This window comes from Lithobates pipiens, unplaced genomic scaffold (genome assembly GCF_037356315.1).
Source record: "Lithobates pipiens isolate NorthernLeopardFrog02 unplaced genomic scaffold, aLitPip1_a1.2 Scaffold_19, whole genome shotgun sequence".
Classification (NCBI taxonomy): Eukaryota; Metazoa; Chordata; class Amphibia; order Anura; family Ranidae; genus Lithobates; species Lithobates pipiens.
Window position 1 is genome coordinate 90163627 of NW_027507764.1, and position 13578 is coordinate 90177204.

Sequence of the window (13578 nt, forward strand, 5' to 3'; positions counted from 1 at the left end):
TAAATGCTGTGTAGTTTTTGGTGTTTTTTTAGTTGTGTTTTGCCAGACCCCAAGAAAAGTTATTTTGCGTGCTCCTTATGTCCTGGATTTGGGGTGGGGTTCATTTCAGTTCCTATTCTGTATGACATCCATCCTATAGGCAAAAAGTGTGGATAGAAAAGAATAAAAAAAAGTTCCCCACACTATCCAAAAGGGAGGAAAATAATGATTTGGGTGGAGCTGGACTTTAAAAGAAATGTTCTAGGTAATTATGCTAATAGTGTACACATTTGTTTTTATTTTGTTTTTCAGTGTTCTGCAGCCCCCCCCCCCCCAGTAGCCTAGTTAAGCGACCCTACACCCCACCCTCGCAGTCATCTGCCAATGTAGCTGTCAATGATGTGGCTCCTTGATACCTGGCACGTGTTTCTGCAGCAGGAGGAATGCAGAGGAACGGGAGGCTGATGCACTTCTCCCCTTCACAAGACAAGCGTACATTATCATGAAGCCGTCTCCTTGATAGCTATGTTGTTGGGGGGGGGGGGGGGGGGGGTTGCCACCGCCACCCTCACCCTGTCTGACCTTGTAGCTTGGCTTACAAAGCACATAGGAACATGGGATAGAGTATTACTCTGGGGGACAGAACACTGAAAATGTAGAGGTGAGAGTTTGTTATAGATTACTATGCTATATATTTGCCAGAAGTTCTGCTGTAAATGTAATGTAATGCGATTGTCGCAAAGGACCCAGTTTTATGAAACCAGTTAAATTTCATCTCTTGTTTCCTGTTCATAAACTGGAGAAACATTGCTATCGGTTACAGTTTTTACTTCAAAGAAAAGTTTCATTAATAGGTTTGATATGTCTTCTTTTTTTTATGCTCATTTTCTGTTCTTCTGTCTCCCTTTTCACAATCTTAAAGCAAGCCTAGCCCTGCTGCACACACAGTGACCACACACACTGTCACCTCCATCATCTCTAGCCCTACTGTAACTAAGAGTACTGTGCAACGTATCAGGTACTACAGGGGAGCATCTTGCATGTGGAAACAGAGTAGCCATGCAGTGCAGCAGATGCCTCATTAATAAGTAACACCTTTTCTAATACCACCTGTTGTGGTCATTTTTATACTAACCCTTTGTCTATGGCAGATGCATGGTATTAAATTGAATGTGACACTATTAACTCCTAATAGGTTGCTTGTTCATTTCAGCATATTGACATTTCTACCTTCTGTGTCACCTTACTGTGAAAATGAGAAGGGTGACGTCTACAATTCTTGTTCCCCAAAGATTACTGATGCATATTATGGCTCAGCCACAGGTGAACTGTGGTACATCTTATTGACCAGTGATTTAATAAGAAATTACAGTGTGATGTTTTCTGGCCCCTTAGGACTCATTTACACTATAAAGGGAATTTACCAAAACTGGAGCAGCCAGAATCTGGAGCAATTAATCCGATTCTATCTTTAGCTTTTTCAGTTAAAGGAGAAGTACAGCCAAAGCTCACTGGAAGGAATAGAGGAAAAATCCCTGGTGCCGCACATCCACAGAGTCCTATGGTGGTATGAGCGCGACAACCTCAGCTTGGGCTCCCGCCAGGCCATGCCCCAGCGTGTTTCACTCTGGCCTCCCCGGAGCTTAGTTAAAGTAATCCCACTTGCATATTATTTCCTCTGCTGCTTAGGGTCATGGATAGATCTTACCTATAAGGTGAAAGCCCAATTGTAGTTTTAAAATAAATGCAAATAGATACATCTAAAGTGATGAAAAACACCTGTACTACTTACAGTGAGATTTGCAGTGCTCATGCTTGATTGGAAGCACTAGCGCTCAATTAGTAGGGGTAAATCTGACTGCTGCAGAGAGATTAATCCTCTCACACAGATGGGAGCAGTCATCTGCTGCTTGTGCCTTGGATTGGTGCTGGAGGTGATTGGAAGCAACACTCAACAGTAAGATGTTTAGACCTCTCTCACTTTGAATGTAAGAATTTATCCCCCTCTAAAATGCAAACTGTCCTGGATCCTTATTCAGATCATGGTTGACACTTTACAGGTGTTCAGGACGCAATATGGCCGCCTCTTGCTTTCCTGTTTGTGGATATTTATCCCAATCTGAATTTTACAGTGAACTACTGCACAGGAAGTGTGCATTTCTATGTATATGAAATGTAATGTATCTATGTATTAAATATTTTACTATCCACCATTCTATTAGGGGCGGAGGCACATGACCATGGCTTCATTCAAAGTCCCCAATTCCCCCCTTTTATGATGCACTGCCGAGTGCATGCGCATCATGGGAAATGTAGTTCAAAAACATCTGGGGTGCCAAGGTTTGCCATCACTGTCCTAGGGTAACCCCCTCTACCCCACAGTAGACCATTCATAATGCCACCAAATACTACAGTGCTAAGCATCCAGCAACCAACTGGATATAGACCTCAATGAAGAGAGAAAATAAGTCACTGCCGCTTGGCTACATTTATCGTCTATTTCAGGATTGGAAAACTTTATGAAACTACATTTACTGACTCATATGTGCTTCTTCCAGACAAATTGCTTGCATTTCCTCTTCCATCTTGTTTTCTTTTGAACATTTTAGTATTGTTTTCATGGTCATTTTATTCTAATTTCCCTTGGGAATGATGGTCACGGGTTTTGTCCCGGATTTCTTGACTATGGAAATGACAGAAGATGAATAGTTATTGGCAGAAAAGCTTCCTTTTATGTTATGCATGTTTCATTGATTAGCCCAATACGTGTTTTGGGGTGTGAAATATATAGTGTGAGGTCCTAAATTGCAGGATGGTTAAAGACCTGTCCTGTGATTAATATGTGGGTTGCCATTGTTGGCTAGTGGTAGCCTACAGATCTGCTCTCAGTACTGTTTCTGTTAAAGCATGTTTTTGTTAACTTTTCAACACCCAAGGTTAACACCTGCCTGTGTAATTTTAAAATTGCCCCAAAATCACAAAATGTAATCCTGTTCACGATATTCTGCTAAAAACTGTTGGTTAGAATGGAATTTTCTGGTGACAGGCATTTGACCACTGCATGGGGCACAATAGTGAATGGATCTTCCGCTAAGCCTTTCATGTGTGCTATGATTTCCATATTGTGCATGCAGCAGCTCCTAAAGGTGAAACCTGGTATTGCACCAAAGGCATTTCGATTAATAACTCTGTACCGGTAGTATGATACAACAGAAGTCGTCTAATACAGTATAAACAGCTTGGCATTGGTTATGATAGAAGGGTGAGAGAGAGCCCTGCAAGAGTTGCAGCAATGCAGGGCAGAAGTTCAGGGTTTAGGGAACAACGGGGCTCAATGTTGCCATAAAAACAAGGAATACAATGTCAAAACAGTTTGAGCACATAACTTTGATCTTAGTTTCTTTTTATTATGTGTGTTACTACTATACCAGTGTTGCCATTCTCATGTGTAATATACCAAGATAAATAGACTTGGCGTGATGGCAATGTGTGTTACTTGGTCCAATTGGGGTGTAGCATAATGCTCCTTGTTTGAAAACAAGGATTTCAGATCCTATGTCCCACAAAGAGCAGTGTTAATTTTTTTCTGTATTTTTATTTTTTTTAAGCAAACCTATAGTGTTGACGCCACTAGAGGGAGACTTCAGAAAAATGTTTACAATATATTGCCATAAAAATACAAAATATGCAATGAATAATCATACAGTAAAAATACTCAAGTCTCCCTTGGAATAAATAATTTTGTATTTAGTCTCCTCCTAGCCACTTATGATGACACCGATTATTTATGCTATGGTTTTTCTGTAGCAGCATATCAATAAATTTACACAAAGTCGTTTTTTTTATTAATATATCTGGATGTTGCGTATAGTAATGTACTTTTATAAGGGTAATAAACCAGAAATAACTTTTTTATGAGGTAAATTAAGTCCAGTAAATGATTTTTGCGTGCTGAGGTATATATGCATGTTGACATTTTGATGGGTTTTGATGATTGGTCCTGCATGTTTGTGTGTGTAAATGCATGAGGTTTATGATATTGAAACACAGCTGTGTGCTCATGTCGTTCTATGTTCTCCTCCTCTACACTGTCCTATGTGCTGTAGTTTGCAGGCTTCAGCGCACCAGAAAGCCATTTCCAAGATGGAGACAGAAGTGATTAAAGAAACCAAGGGGGAGCAGGAGGAACCGGAGGAGCCAGACTCTTCCTCACTGTCCCTAGCAGAGAAGATGGCTTTGTTTAACAAACTTTCACAACCAGTCACAAAGGAAGTGTCCACCAGAAGCCGACTGGATATCAGGCAGCGGAGGATGAACGCACGATACCAGACTCAGCCCGTAACTCTGGTTGAGGTTGAACAGGTATCTTGTTTTGATTTTTATCCTTTTTTTTTTATTTTTTTTTTACTGTTAGCTTTTGTATATTTGCTACCCTGTGTAATTAGGGCAAGGTTACATTTAAATTGCAGCCAGAATATTTTGTTTGGGATAGCTAGGAGGTGGTATTGAACCTTTTTGTCATTCTTCACTTCCTGTCCCAGTAATCACAAAGGAAGTGAGGCGAAAGTCCCCCTTGATAGACATAGTAAAAAAGTTGACATCCGTTCTAGCCATTCTTTACTCTACATCCAAAACAAGGTTTTGGCTGGAGTCCCACTCTAAGGTGCACGTGGTAATGTAGAATATATCTGCTTGTAATTGTGATGTTTTGGTCAGCTTTTACATCCAAGGGTAAGAATTAACCTTCTGAGATATTGAGCAGATGAGGGTGGAAGGGCCTCATTGGCACGTCTGTGGCCAGTGCATGGACTGTTTTACAGGGGATTTTGAAGTGCAGACTTAAAGAATTCCAGGCATCATATATTTTTACTTGGTTGCTTTGGTCCGGCTTGGAGCAATGTAACCATGTAAATACTGCAACTGGCTGATACTCCTGGAAGCTGGAAATTATTGAAGTAGACACCACTGTTCCAGTCATCTCCACTTGCTTTTTCATTCCATGCTGAGCTGCTGGCCTGCTGGATTCTTAGCACAAGAGGTTTTTGCGCAATACGAACACTTTGCATTTCCTAAATGATTCCAAAGAGTTAACTGATTGGATGAGGTTGAGAATATTATGTCACAGCCCCATCTCTCCACCTTGTCAAATCCAGTGAAATGTATAATTCATAGTTACATAGTAAGGTTGAATAAAAACACCGGTCCATCCAGTTCAACCTGAGTGTCTACAATTGTGCCTATCCCTGTACATTGCACACTCACATTGGTCCGTACCCTCAAGGAGCCCACAATCCAAGGTCCCCATTCATATACTAGAGACAATTAGCCTACCAGCATGTCTTTGAAGTGTGGGAGGAAACCGGAGTACCCGTAGAAAACCCACGCAGGCACAGGGAGAACATGCAAACTCCAGGCAGGTAGTGCCGTGGTTGGGATTCGAACCAGAGACCCTTTTTACTGCTAGGCGAGAGTGCTAACCACTGTGCCACCCCAGTGGTCATCGTCACCAAAATAGGAAATTTTACAGTTGTCACCGGAACAGGAGGGGAGGGGAAGGGAAATCTTCTGATGGGGACACCTGTTCTGGTGAAAACAGTCCATGGGCACTATTCTACTCACTTTGTAGAGATTTCCTTTCCCTTCATGCAAGACCAGAACTGAAAGTAGATCTCCCTAACATGGGTAGCAAAGTATGAACTGAGAGACCAAATTACTCTATCCAAAACTGAAAAAAGTTTAGGCTGTGTATATACACTTTAGTCGAACTATGTGGACTCGGCACATTTCCAATACATTTGTGGAGATGGTAATAGAACTAGAAAAGTTAGATTTATAATGAAACCATAACAGTCATAATGGATTGTAACATTAGATGATGGCACTTATGTGCTGTTGAATAATTAAAAGAAGTGGAAATAAATATTTTCTATTTCCACTACCTTCTTCAAAAGAAGGTAGTGAAAATGTTTGACAATATACCCTGTAAATCAGATCTCCTCTTCTGGACTGAAGCCAGAATGACTGCGTGTAACCTGGCATTATCGCTAGGTCAAGGCTTTCATGGCAGGTTTCCTTTAAATTGAAGCATAAGCTTGTTACCCCACCCAAAATCTCTCTACAGACATCCAACTGGCCCCTAAGGCTGATGAATGTACCTTGACTCAGGTGCTGAATCTGAGTAGATCCTGCTTTTTTCACACATCTGGGTGTTTGCCACCCTGTTTGCTTCAGGGCCTTTTGATTCCCATTGTTAGGACTTCTGCTCTCCATCGTTTATAGTTGACAGTGAAGCCACCAAGGCTGATTTATTAAAGTAGGGGCTGAGTGAGCAAAGTGTTGGGGAAGAAGGTTAAAATGTGTTCGCTCAGAATACTTGTGCTACCCTGTTTCCCCGAAAATTAGCCCTACCCTGAAAATAAGACCTAGCATGATTATCGGGAAGGGATGCAATATAAGCCCTACCCCAAAAATAAGCCCTAGTAAAGTTAATAAAAAAAATTTGAATGCAGTTTGTAAAACGACCACACTGGCATAAGGTGCAGTGTGCCCTCCCCTGCAACTATCATGCAAAATACCCCATCCACAGCTGCCGCTGACCCGCCAGGGTGCTTCACCTCCCCCCGGCTGACTTCTGTGGCCCCTCCCTCTTCAGTGCTTGGAGTGGACTGAAGTCAGCAGGGATCTCTTCCCTCTTCTCTTTCCGGCTGATGTCTGTGGCCCCTCTCTGCAGTGCTCAGAGCAGGCTGATGTCGGTGGGGATCTGAGTGGAGAAGAAGAGCTCAGGCAGGTAACATGAGTGCCCAGGGGTGCAGCAATAAGGTACTTCTCATAAAACAGCCACAAAGGGAGAGACGCTGCACCCTATGCCAGCACAATTCTCCCATAAAACAGACTACAAAAATCATATTAGCACTTTAACCAAGATGTTTTTTGGGGATTAACATGTCAAAATACTGATACTAATAAGACTTCCCCTGAAAATACGCCCTAGTGTCTTTTTTTTTTTGTAGCCAAAATTAATATAAGACCCGGTCTTCCTTTCAGTGAAACTCCTTAGCGAAGGTAAAAAAATATATCTTTTTTTCACACATGATTGGGTATTAAAAGTGAACACTTTAGCTTATTTACCATTCTTCACTTTGCAAAATGAACATACACTTTTCTAGGAGATACAGACTTATCCATTGGTAAATAAATTCCCCTGTGTCAAGTGTGCAAATCCATAAACCTCTATTGGACACCACAGAAAGTCAAAATCTAAAAGGCCTCTCTAATACTCTGGTACAGACTCTCAATTGCCTTGATCTTGCTTTCAGGACAAATATTCATAGGTATGTAAGAATACATTGTACAAATTTGGGAATGTTTCCCTTAACCACTTACAGACCGGACCATTTTGCTGGTCAAAGACCAGACCACTTTTTGCGATTCGGCACTGACAATTGTGCGGTCGTGCGACGTGGCTCCCAAACAAAATTGACGTCCTTTTTTTTTTCGCACAAATAGAGCTTTCTTTTGGTGGTATTTGATCACCCCTGCGGTTTTTATTTTTTGCGCTATAAACAAAAATAGAGCGACAATTTTGGAAAAAACGCATTATTTTTTACTTTTTGTTATAATAAATATCCCCCAAAAATATATAAAAAAAAGTTTCCCCTCAGTTTAGGCCGATACGTATTCTTCTACATATTTTTGGTAAAAAAATCGCAATAAGCGATTATTGATTGGTTTGCGCAAAAGTTATAGCGTTTACAAAATAGGGATAGTTTTATGGCATTTTTATTAATATTTTTTTATTTTTTTACTAGTAATGGCGATCAGCGATTTTTTATTGTGACTGCGACATTATGGCGGACACATCGGACATTTTTGACACATTTTTGGGACCATTGTCATTTTATATAGTAATCACTGCTATATAAATGCAGTGATTCCTGTGTAAATGACACTGGTGGTGAAGGGGTTAACCAGTAGGTGGCAGTGTAGGGGTTAAGTGTTCCTAGGGGTGTGTTACTAACTGTGGGGGGGTTGGGCTTTCATTTAGTGAACACTGATCTCTGCTCCAATCACATGGAGCAGAGACCAGCGTCACTAGTTGCTAGGCAGAATGGAGAAATGCTGTTTACACGGCATTTCCTCCATTTAGCCGTCCTGTGAGACGATCGCGGGTATGCCCGCGGCAATCGAGTCCGCGGGATCCGCGACCGGACTCACGGGGGTCCCGACCGGCACGTATATCCCATAGTGATCTAGTGAAAAAGTCAAACTTCTCTAATGTTCTGCCTGTGTGTTATCTTTAAACATTTTGGAAAAAATAGCATAAAACCTGGCTCATTTCCGGTGCTCATTTGTGGCCAGTGCCGAGGCATTTGGGGCGTCTGCCAAAGGATATTGGGTAACTTGTCACTCTGAGGCAGCAGCATGGAAGTTTGATTGGCATCAGTTCCCAAAGAGCCTCTTCACCAGAGGCCTTATTAATTAGTTACATAGTTAGTATGGTTGAATAAAGACACCAATCCATCCAGTTCATCCTGAGTGAATGTGTACAATTGTCCCTATCCCTGTACATTGCACGCTCACATTGGTCTCTACCCTCAAGGACCCCAGAATCCAAGGTCCCCATTCATATACTAGGGCCAATTTTGGACGGAAGACAATTGACCTACCTGCACGTTTTTGGCGTGTGGGAGGAAACGGGAGTACCTGGAGGAAACCCACGCAGGCACATGCAAACTCCAGGCAGGTAGTGTCGTGGTTGGGATTCGAACCAGCAACCCTTTTTACTGCTAGGTGAGAGTGCTAACCACTACACCACTGTGCCGACTTCACATTCATGTTTGAAAGACTTGAATCTATAGATATTTGTTTGCATTGTGACGGTTTTGTTTTCAAATCCAAAGGCTATATAGATTTGGATTGGACAATCGTTAACACTGGTGGTGTAAAACAGTCCCCTCCATGAAAAGTATTTCTTTGGAGAGTTGAGAGCTGGGATGGAAGACTTGATCTATATCTCGTAGGTCGGTCAGTTTATGAAAACATTGGCATGCTGGACGCATTTTCAAACCACGTCCACATACCAGACTCTCGATATTGAGATGGGGTGATGAGGACTCTCTACACCCCAGGGTCTGTTTGAGAGCCTGATAGAGGCATAGCTGACCCACGCTAGGCAGCCTTCTCTAATTCCCGTTGGTTAGGGCAATGTCATGTAGGCGACCCTGCTAGTTATGGAAAAAAGGATTAGAAGCAGGCAATCTGTGGTCCCTGGGCACTCTGCCTAGAATGTCTCTGAGACCTACCTCCCTAGTGGGGTATTTCTCTGACAAGGCTAGGCTTCTCACAGCTGGCCTTTTTGTATAGCTGGTTATATATTCTGTTTTCTATCTCATGTTTTTTATGAGACACCTCTATGCCTGCTGAATTCTGTTTGACTTTTCTATTGTAAACACTTTTTTTGGCTTGACTTTACCTTTACTTGACTGTACATTTTCATTTGTGAAGTCTCAATAATGCTGTTGTTGCATGAAATACAAAACTTGAAGCAGGTCAGATGGAGGTGAAATGTATCTGTCAATGAATTCTGAATGATTTTAGATGCATCCCCAAACTGTTGCCATCAACATGAGCCTTAATAATGTAGTGTAGGCTAGATTCGGTACATGTAATGCTTGTCCCACATTTCCAAGTGGTTTTATAACCAGACCTATGAGATGGCAGATTGATAGCTGCAGCTTGGTTGTGAGCACTTTCCTGAGACAAACGGCAAGAGAAATGCGGGCTAGGAGGGGGAGATCAGTCTCTTTATTCCTCTTGCCATCTCCTTCATAGTTGACAGATCAGTCGCTCAAGAGAGGAGGTGTTCAGGTTTGGACTTAATAGCTAGGGCCCTTTCACACTGAGTTTTTCCAAGCACTTTTGCATTTAAAAAAATTAAAAAGGGAAGCATTTTTATTGAGCTTTACAGTCACATATTTATTTTTCTTAATATAAATAAATCTTCACACTGGGACAGTGTGTTTCTGTCGTGGAGAAAATAATCATGCTTGCAATATCTTTGGAGCATGTTTGAGGAGGAGCTAAAAAAACAAATACACCTTCCCATTGAAAGTAATGGAAAAAGCATTTTTTTGGTGCAATTTGAGTCCCATGTCAAACCGCATTGCAAAATCAAGTTTTTGCAGCGGATCTGTGTGAAAGTGTCCCTAGAGTTGGCACGTGTCCCATAGGGGAGAGAGCTGTTGAAAAAAAAAAATCATCTTTTTAAGGGTAACTCCACTTTAATGGAAAAAAAATATAAAAAAATATAGCGCATACAATTGCTACACAAGTCATATTGTAATTGAATGTTATTAACCACTTGCTTACTGGGCACTTAAACCCCCCCCCAAAAAAAAGACCAATTTTCAGCTTTCAGCGCTGACGCACTTTGAGTGACAATTGCGCGGTCCTACAACACTGTACCCAAATTACATTTTTACCATTTTTTTTCTCATAAATAGAGCTTTCTTTTGGTGGTATTTAATCACAGCTGGGATTTTTATTTTTTGCTAAACAATTTAGAAAATTTTAAGAAAAATCATGTTTCATAGTTTGTTATAAAATTTTGCAAACAGTTTCTCCATTGATATGCACTGGTGGGGCGGCACTCGTAGGCACCGAGGAGCTGGTGGCAGCTCTCCGTGATCGGAACGGATGTCCCTCTCACGCCACAGGTCGGCTTTTTTTTTTTTTCCTCCTCACGCTGTCAGCACAAGGAGACAAAATAGCCGATTTACCGGCTGTGTTTACTTCACATGATCAGCTGTCATTGGCTGACAGCTGATCACGTGGTAAGGGGTCAGCATCGACACCTTACTCCGATCTGTGATCCAGTGAGTCTCATAGACTCTGGTCACAGATCGCGTGGGCACGGGACGACATCGGTTAGACGTCCTCCCAGCAAAGCAGGTCCACACTGTATCCGTCATTCGGCTATAGCGCAGATCTTTAGTAGTTAAAAATTACCCTTCATTTTTAATTTGCAGGGCTATAGTATTCTATGCAATACAGTGTGGCAAACTGTAGGTGTTCTGTACACGGATGGTGTCAGTCAGACTTTTGGGCTTCCCCTGCAACAAAAATTTGTTTTTTTCTTCTTGAAGATCCTCCCAAAGGAAAATTGCATCTAAAGGGATGAATTTCCTGCCACTTTCCTCATTTGAATCCTGCAAATGCAGCAGCTGATTGATAAATATAAACGCATTCCCATTGGATACACTCGGCACATGGACACAAACAGCTATTCCTACATAACAAAAAGTAGGCATCTGCAACAAAGTTTGTTAAAATCTTTGCAATGTACACAGATTGCCCAGAGCGGAGTTTCTTTCCTCAACAAAAGCGGAGTTACTCTTTAGATTTCGTTTTTTCACCATAAGGGCCTGTGTTGATGGGTAAATGCAGATTGCTTTTAGTTGCATTTGATCAAAATCCCAAAGACACCTCTGGGATCATTTTAGAATTCCTTGACATGTGCATTTTCCCTACAGTTGACCTCCTGACCTGCATTTGAGCACCTCCCAAGCTGTTTCAAGCTGCTTTTACATTCCCATTGAATTGTTTAACCACTTGCCGACCGCCGCATGCCAATATACATTGGCACAAATGGGAGTACCTGTATGTCCCCTTTTAATTTGCGGGCTAGTGGGCATGCGGGGTGCACGCCCACCACGTGACCATGCCCGCGGGTCCAGCAGACTCTGTCCGCCAGTGTCCCGCAATCGTGTCAGAGCGGCAGGACAGGGAGATGCCTATGTAAACAAGGCTGTCAATGGGAGCAGTGATCTGTCATGTGGTAGTGAGCCCACCACCCCTACAGTTAGAATCTCTCCCTAGGACACACTTAACCCCTTCATCGCCCCCTTAGTGTTAACCCCTTCCCTGCCAGTGTCATTTGCACAGTAATCGGTGTATTTTTGTAGCACTGATTGCTGTATAAATGGTCCCAAAATAGTGTCAAGTGTCGGATGTGTCCGCTTCAATGTCGCAGTCACGATAAAAATGACTGCCATTGCTATTAATAAAAAATGTATAATAAAAATGCCATAAATCTATACCCTATTTTGTAGACGCTATAACTTTTGCACAAACCAATCTATATATATATATATATATATATATATATATATATATATATATATATATATATATATATATATATATATATATATAGTTTTGGAGGACATTTAGTATAGCAAAAAGTAAAAAATTGATTTATTTCCCCCCGAAATTGTCGCGTTTTTTTGTTTTATAGCGCACGAAAGAAAAAAGGTGATGGAATACCACCAAAAGAAAGCTCTATTTGTGGGGAAAAAAGGACGTCAATTTTGTTTTGGTGTAGTGTCGCACGACGTGCAATTGTCAGTTAAAGCGATGAAGTGCCGAATCTCAAAAAGTACTCTGGTCAGGAAGGGAGTAAATCATTCCAGGGCTGAAGTGGTTAAGAGGAGATAGTTTTGACCCAACAAAAGCTGTTCTGCACATGTCCTTTGTGTACTTTAATTCTCTCCGGTAGTGATATTCCTTGGCTTTATATCCACTCTCCACCTACCACCCTTGCTACATTCATTAAGGTGTGATCTCATTTTCACTGTTGCACTAATTTTATGTTGCAGCGAATGCAAAAGGAGAGCAGAGACTGTCAGGGTGGGATGAGCAATGTTAGGAGCTTGATGGAGATCGAGCTACAAGACTCCCTAAAAGATGGTAGAATCCAGTCTATGACTATTCAATTAAATGGTGTACGGACTTTTTAAGAAAGCTGCATAGAAACAAGTGGCATCTACAGAATGCACAGCTATATATTTTTATTGCCTAATTTATGTGGCGGCTTGTATTTTATGTCGTTTCTCTTTAAATGTAGTAAATGAAAATCTTCTGGCTTAACATAAATGGGGAAACTCTATTCTCCAACTAACATGTGTTTCTGGTTTGTTGGCTGTTTTTGCAGTTTAAGAACGGAGGTGAAAAGATCGCTCCATTGTCTCAGACCGTTGTAACATCTGTGGCTACTCTGACATCCCGGTCTTCTCCTGTCTACCCCGGGGATATGAATGTCACAAAGTCATCCAATTACGATGAGAGAATATCAAGTATCTCCAGCGCTTCCACTCTGCTTCACACTTCAATGGAGACAGCAAATACTACAGAGAGGAGCTCACTGCTTTCAGAGTCCTGGAGCTCTCCACTCATTGATAAACTCCAAGAGCCTGAACCAAGGAAACAGCCACTGTTGGAGAGCAGAGCACTGGCCACAGAGGAGAGCAGTCTAAAAAAGTTTAGTCCTGCTCAGAAGGAAGTCGTCCATCCCGTACTGGATGTGTCAAAGGAGAAGGAGAAGGAATCCGCCAGCGAGCAGAAGAGGCTCGGGCATGTTATCTCAAGTAAGAGCACAGTGGAATTGCTCAACCCACAGACACTGTTACAACCTGCTGTGCAGCAAGAGCTGCCAATAGCTGAAAGCTCCCCGCAGGTAGAGGTGGATGACATGAAGCCGGAGAGGAACAATCTGCCATCTGAAACCAATGCATGGAGCATTAGAGGTGCCACTGGTAAGAC

At 41.8% G+C, this 13578-nt stretch overlaps 1 protein-coding gene across 13 annotated transcripts in view; it reads left to right on the forward strand.

Annotated features, from left to right (window-relative positions):
• Positions 1 to 13578, forward strand: part of SVIL (supervillin) — a 334548-nt gene that overhangs the window by 192546 nt on the left and 128424 nt on the right. For 9 of the 13 annotated variants that reach the window (XM_077491057.1, XM_077491058.1, XM_077491050.1 and 6 more), the window contains 3 exons: positions 902 to 997; positions 4086 to 4341; positions 12971 to 13571. In XM_077491057.1, coding sequence (XP_077347183.1) covers positions 902 to 997; positions 4086 to 4341; positions 12971 to 13571 — 953 coding nt within the window. The remainder of the gene's footprint in view (positions 1 to 901; positions 998 to 4085; positions 4342 to 12970; positions 13572 to 13578) is intronic. The other 4 variants (XM_077491053.1, XM_077491059.1, XM_077491061.1 and 1 more) reach the window with 1 other exon arrangement.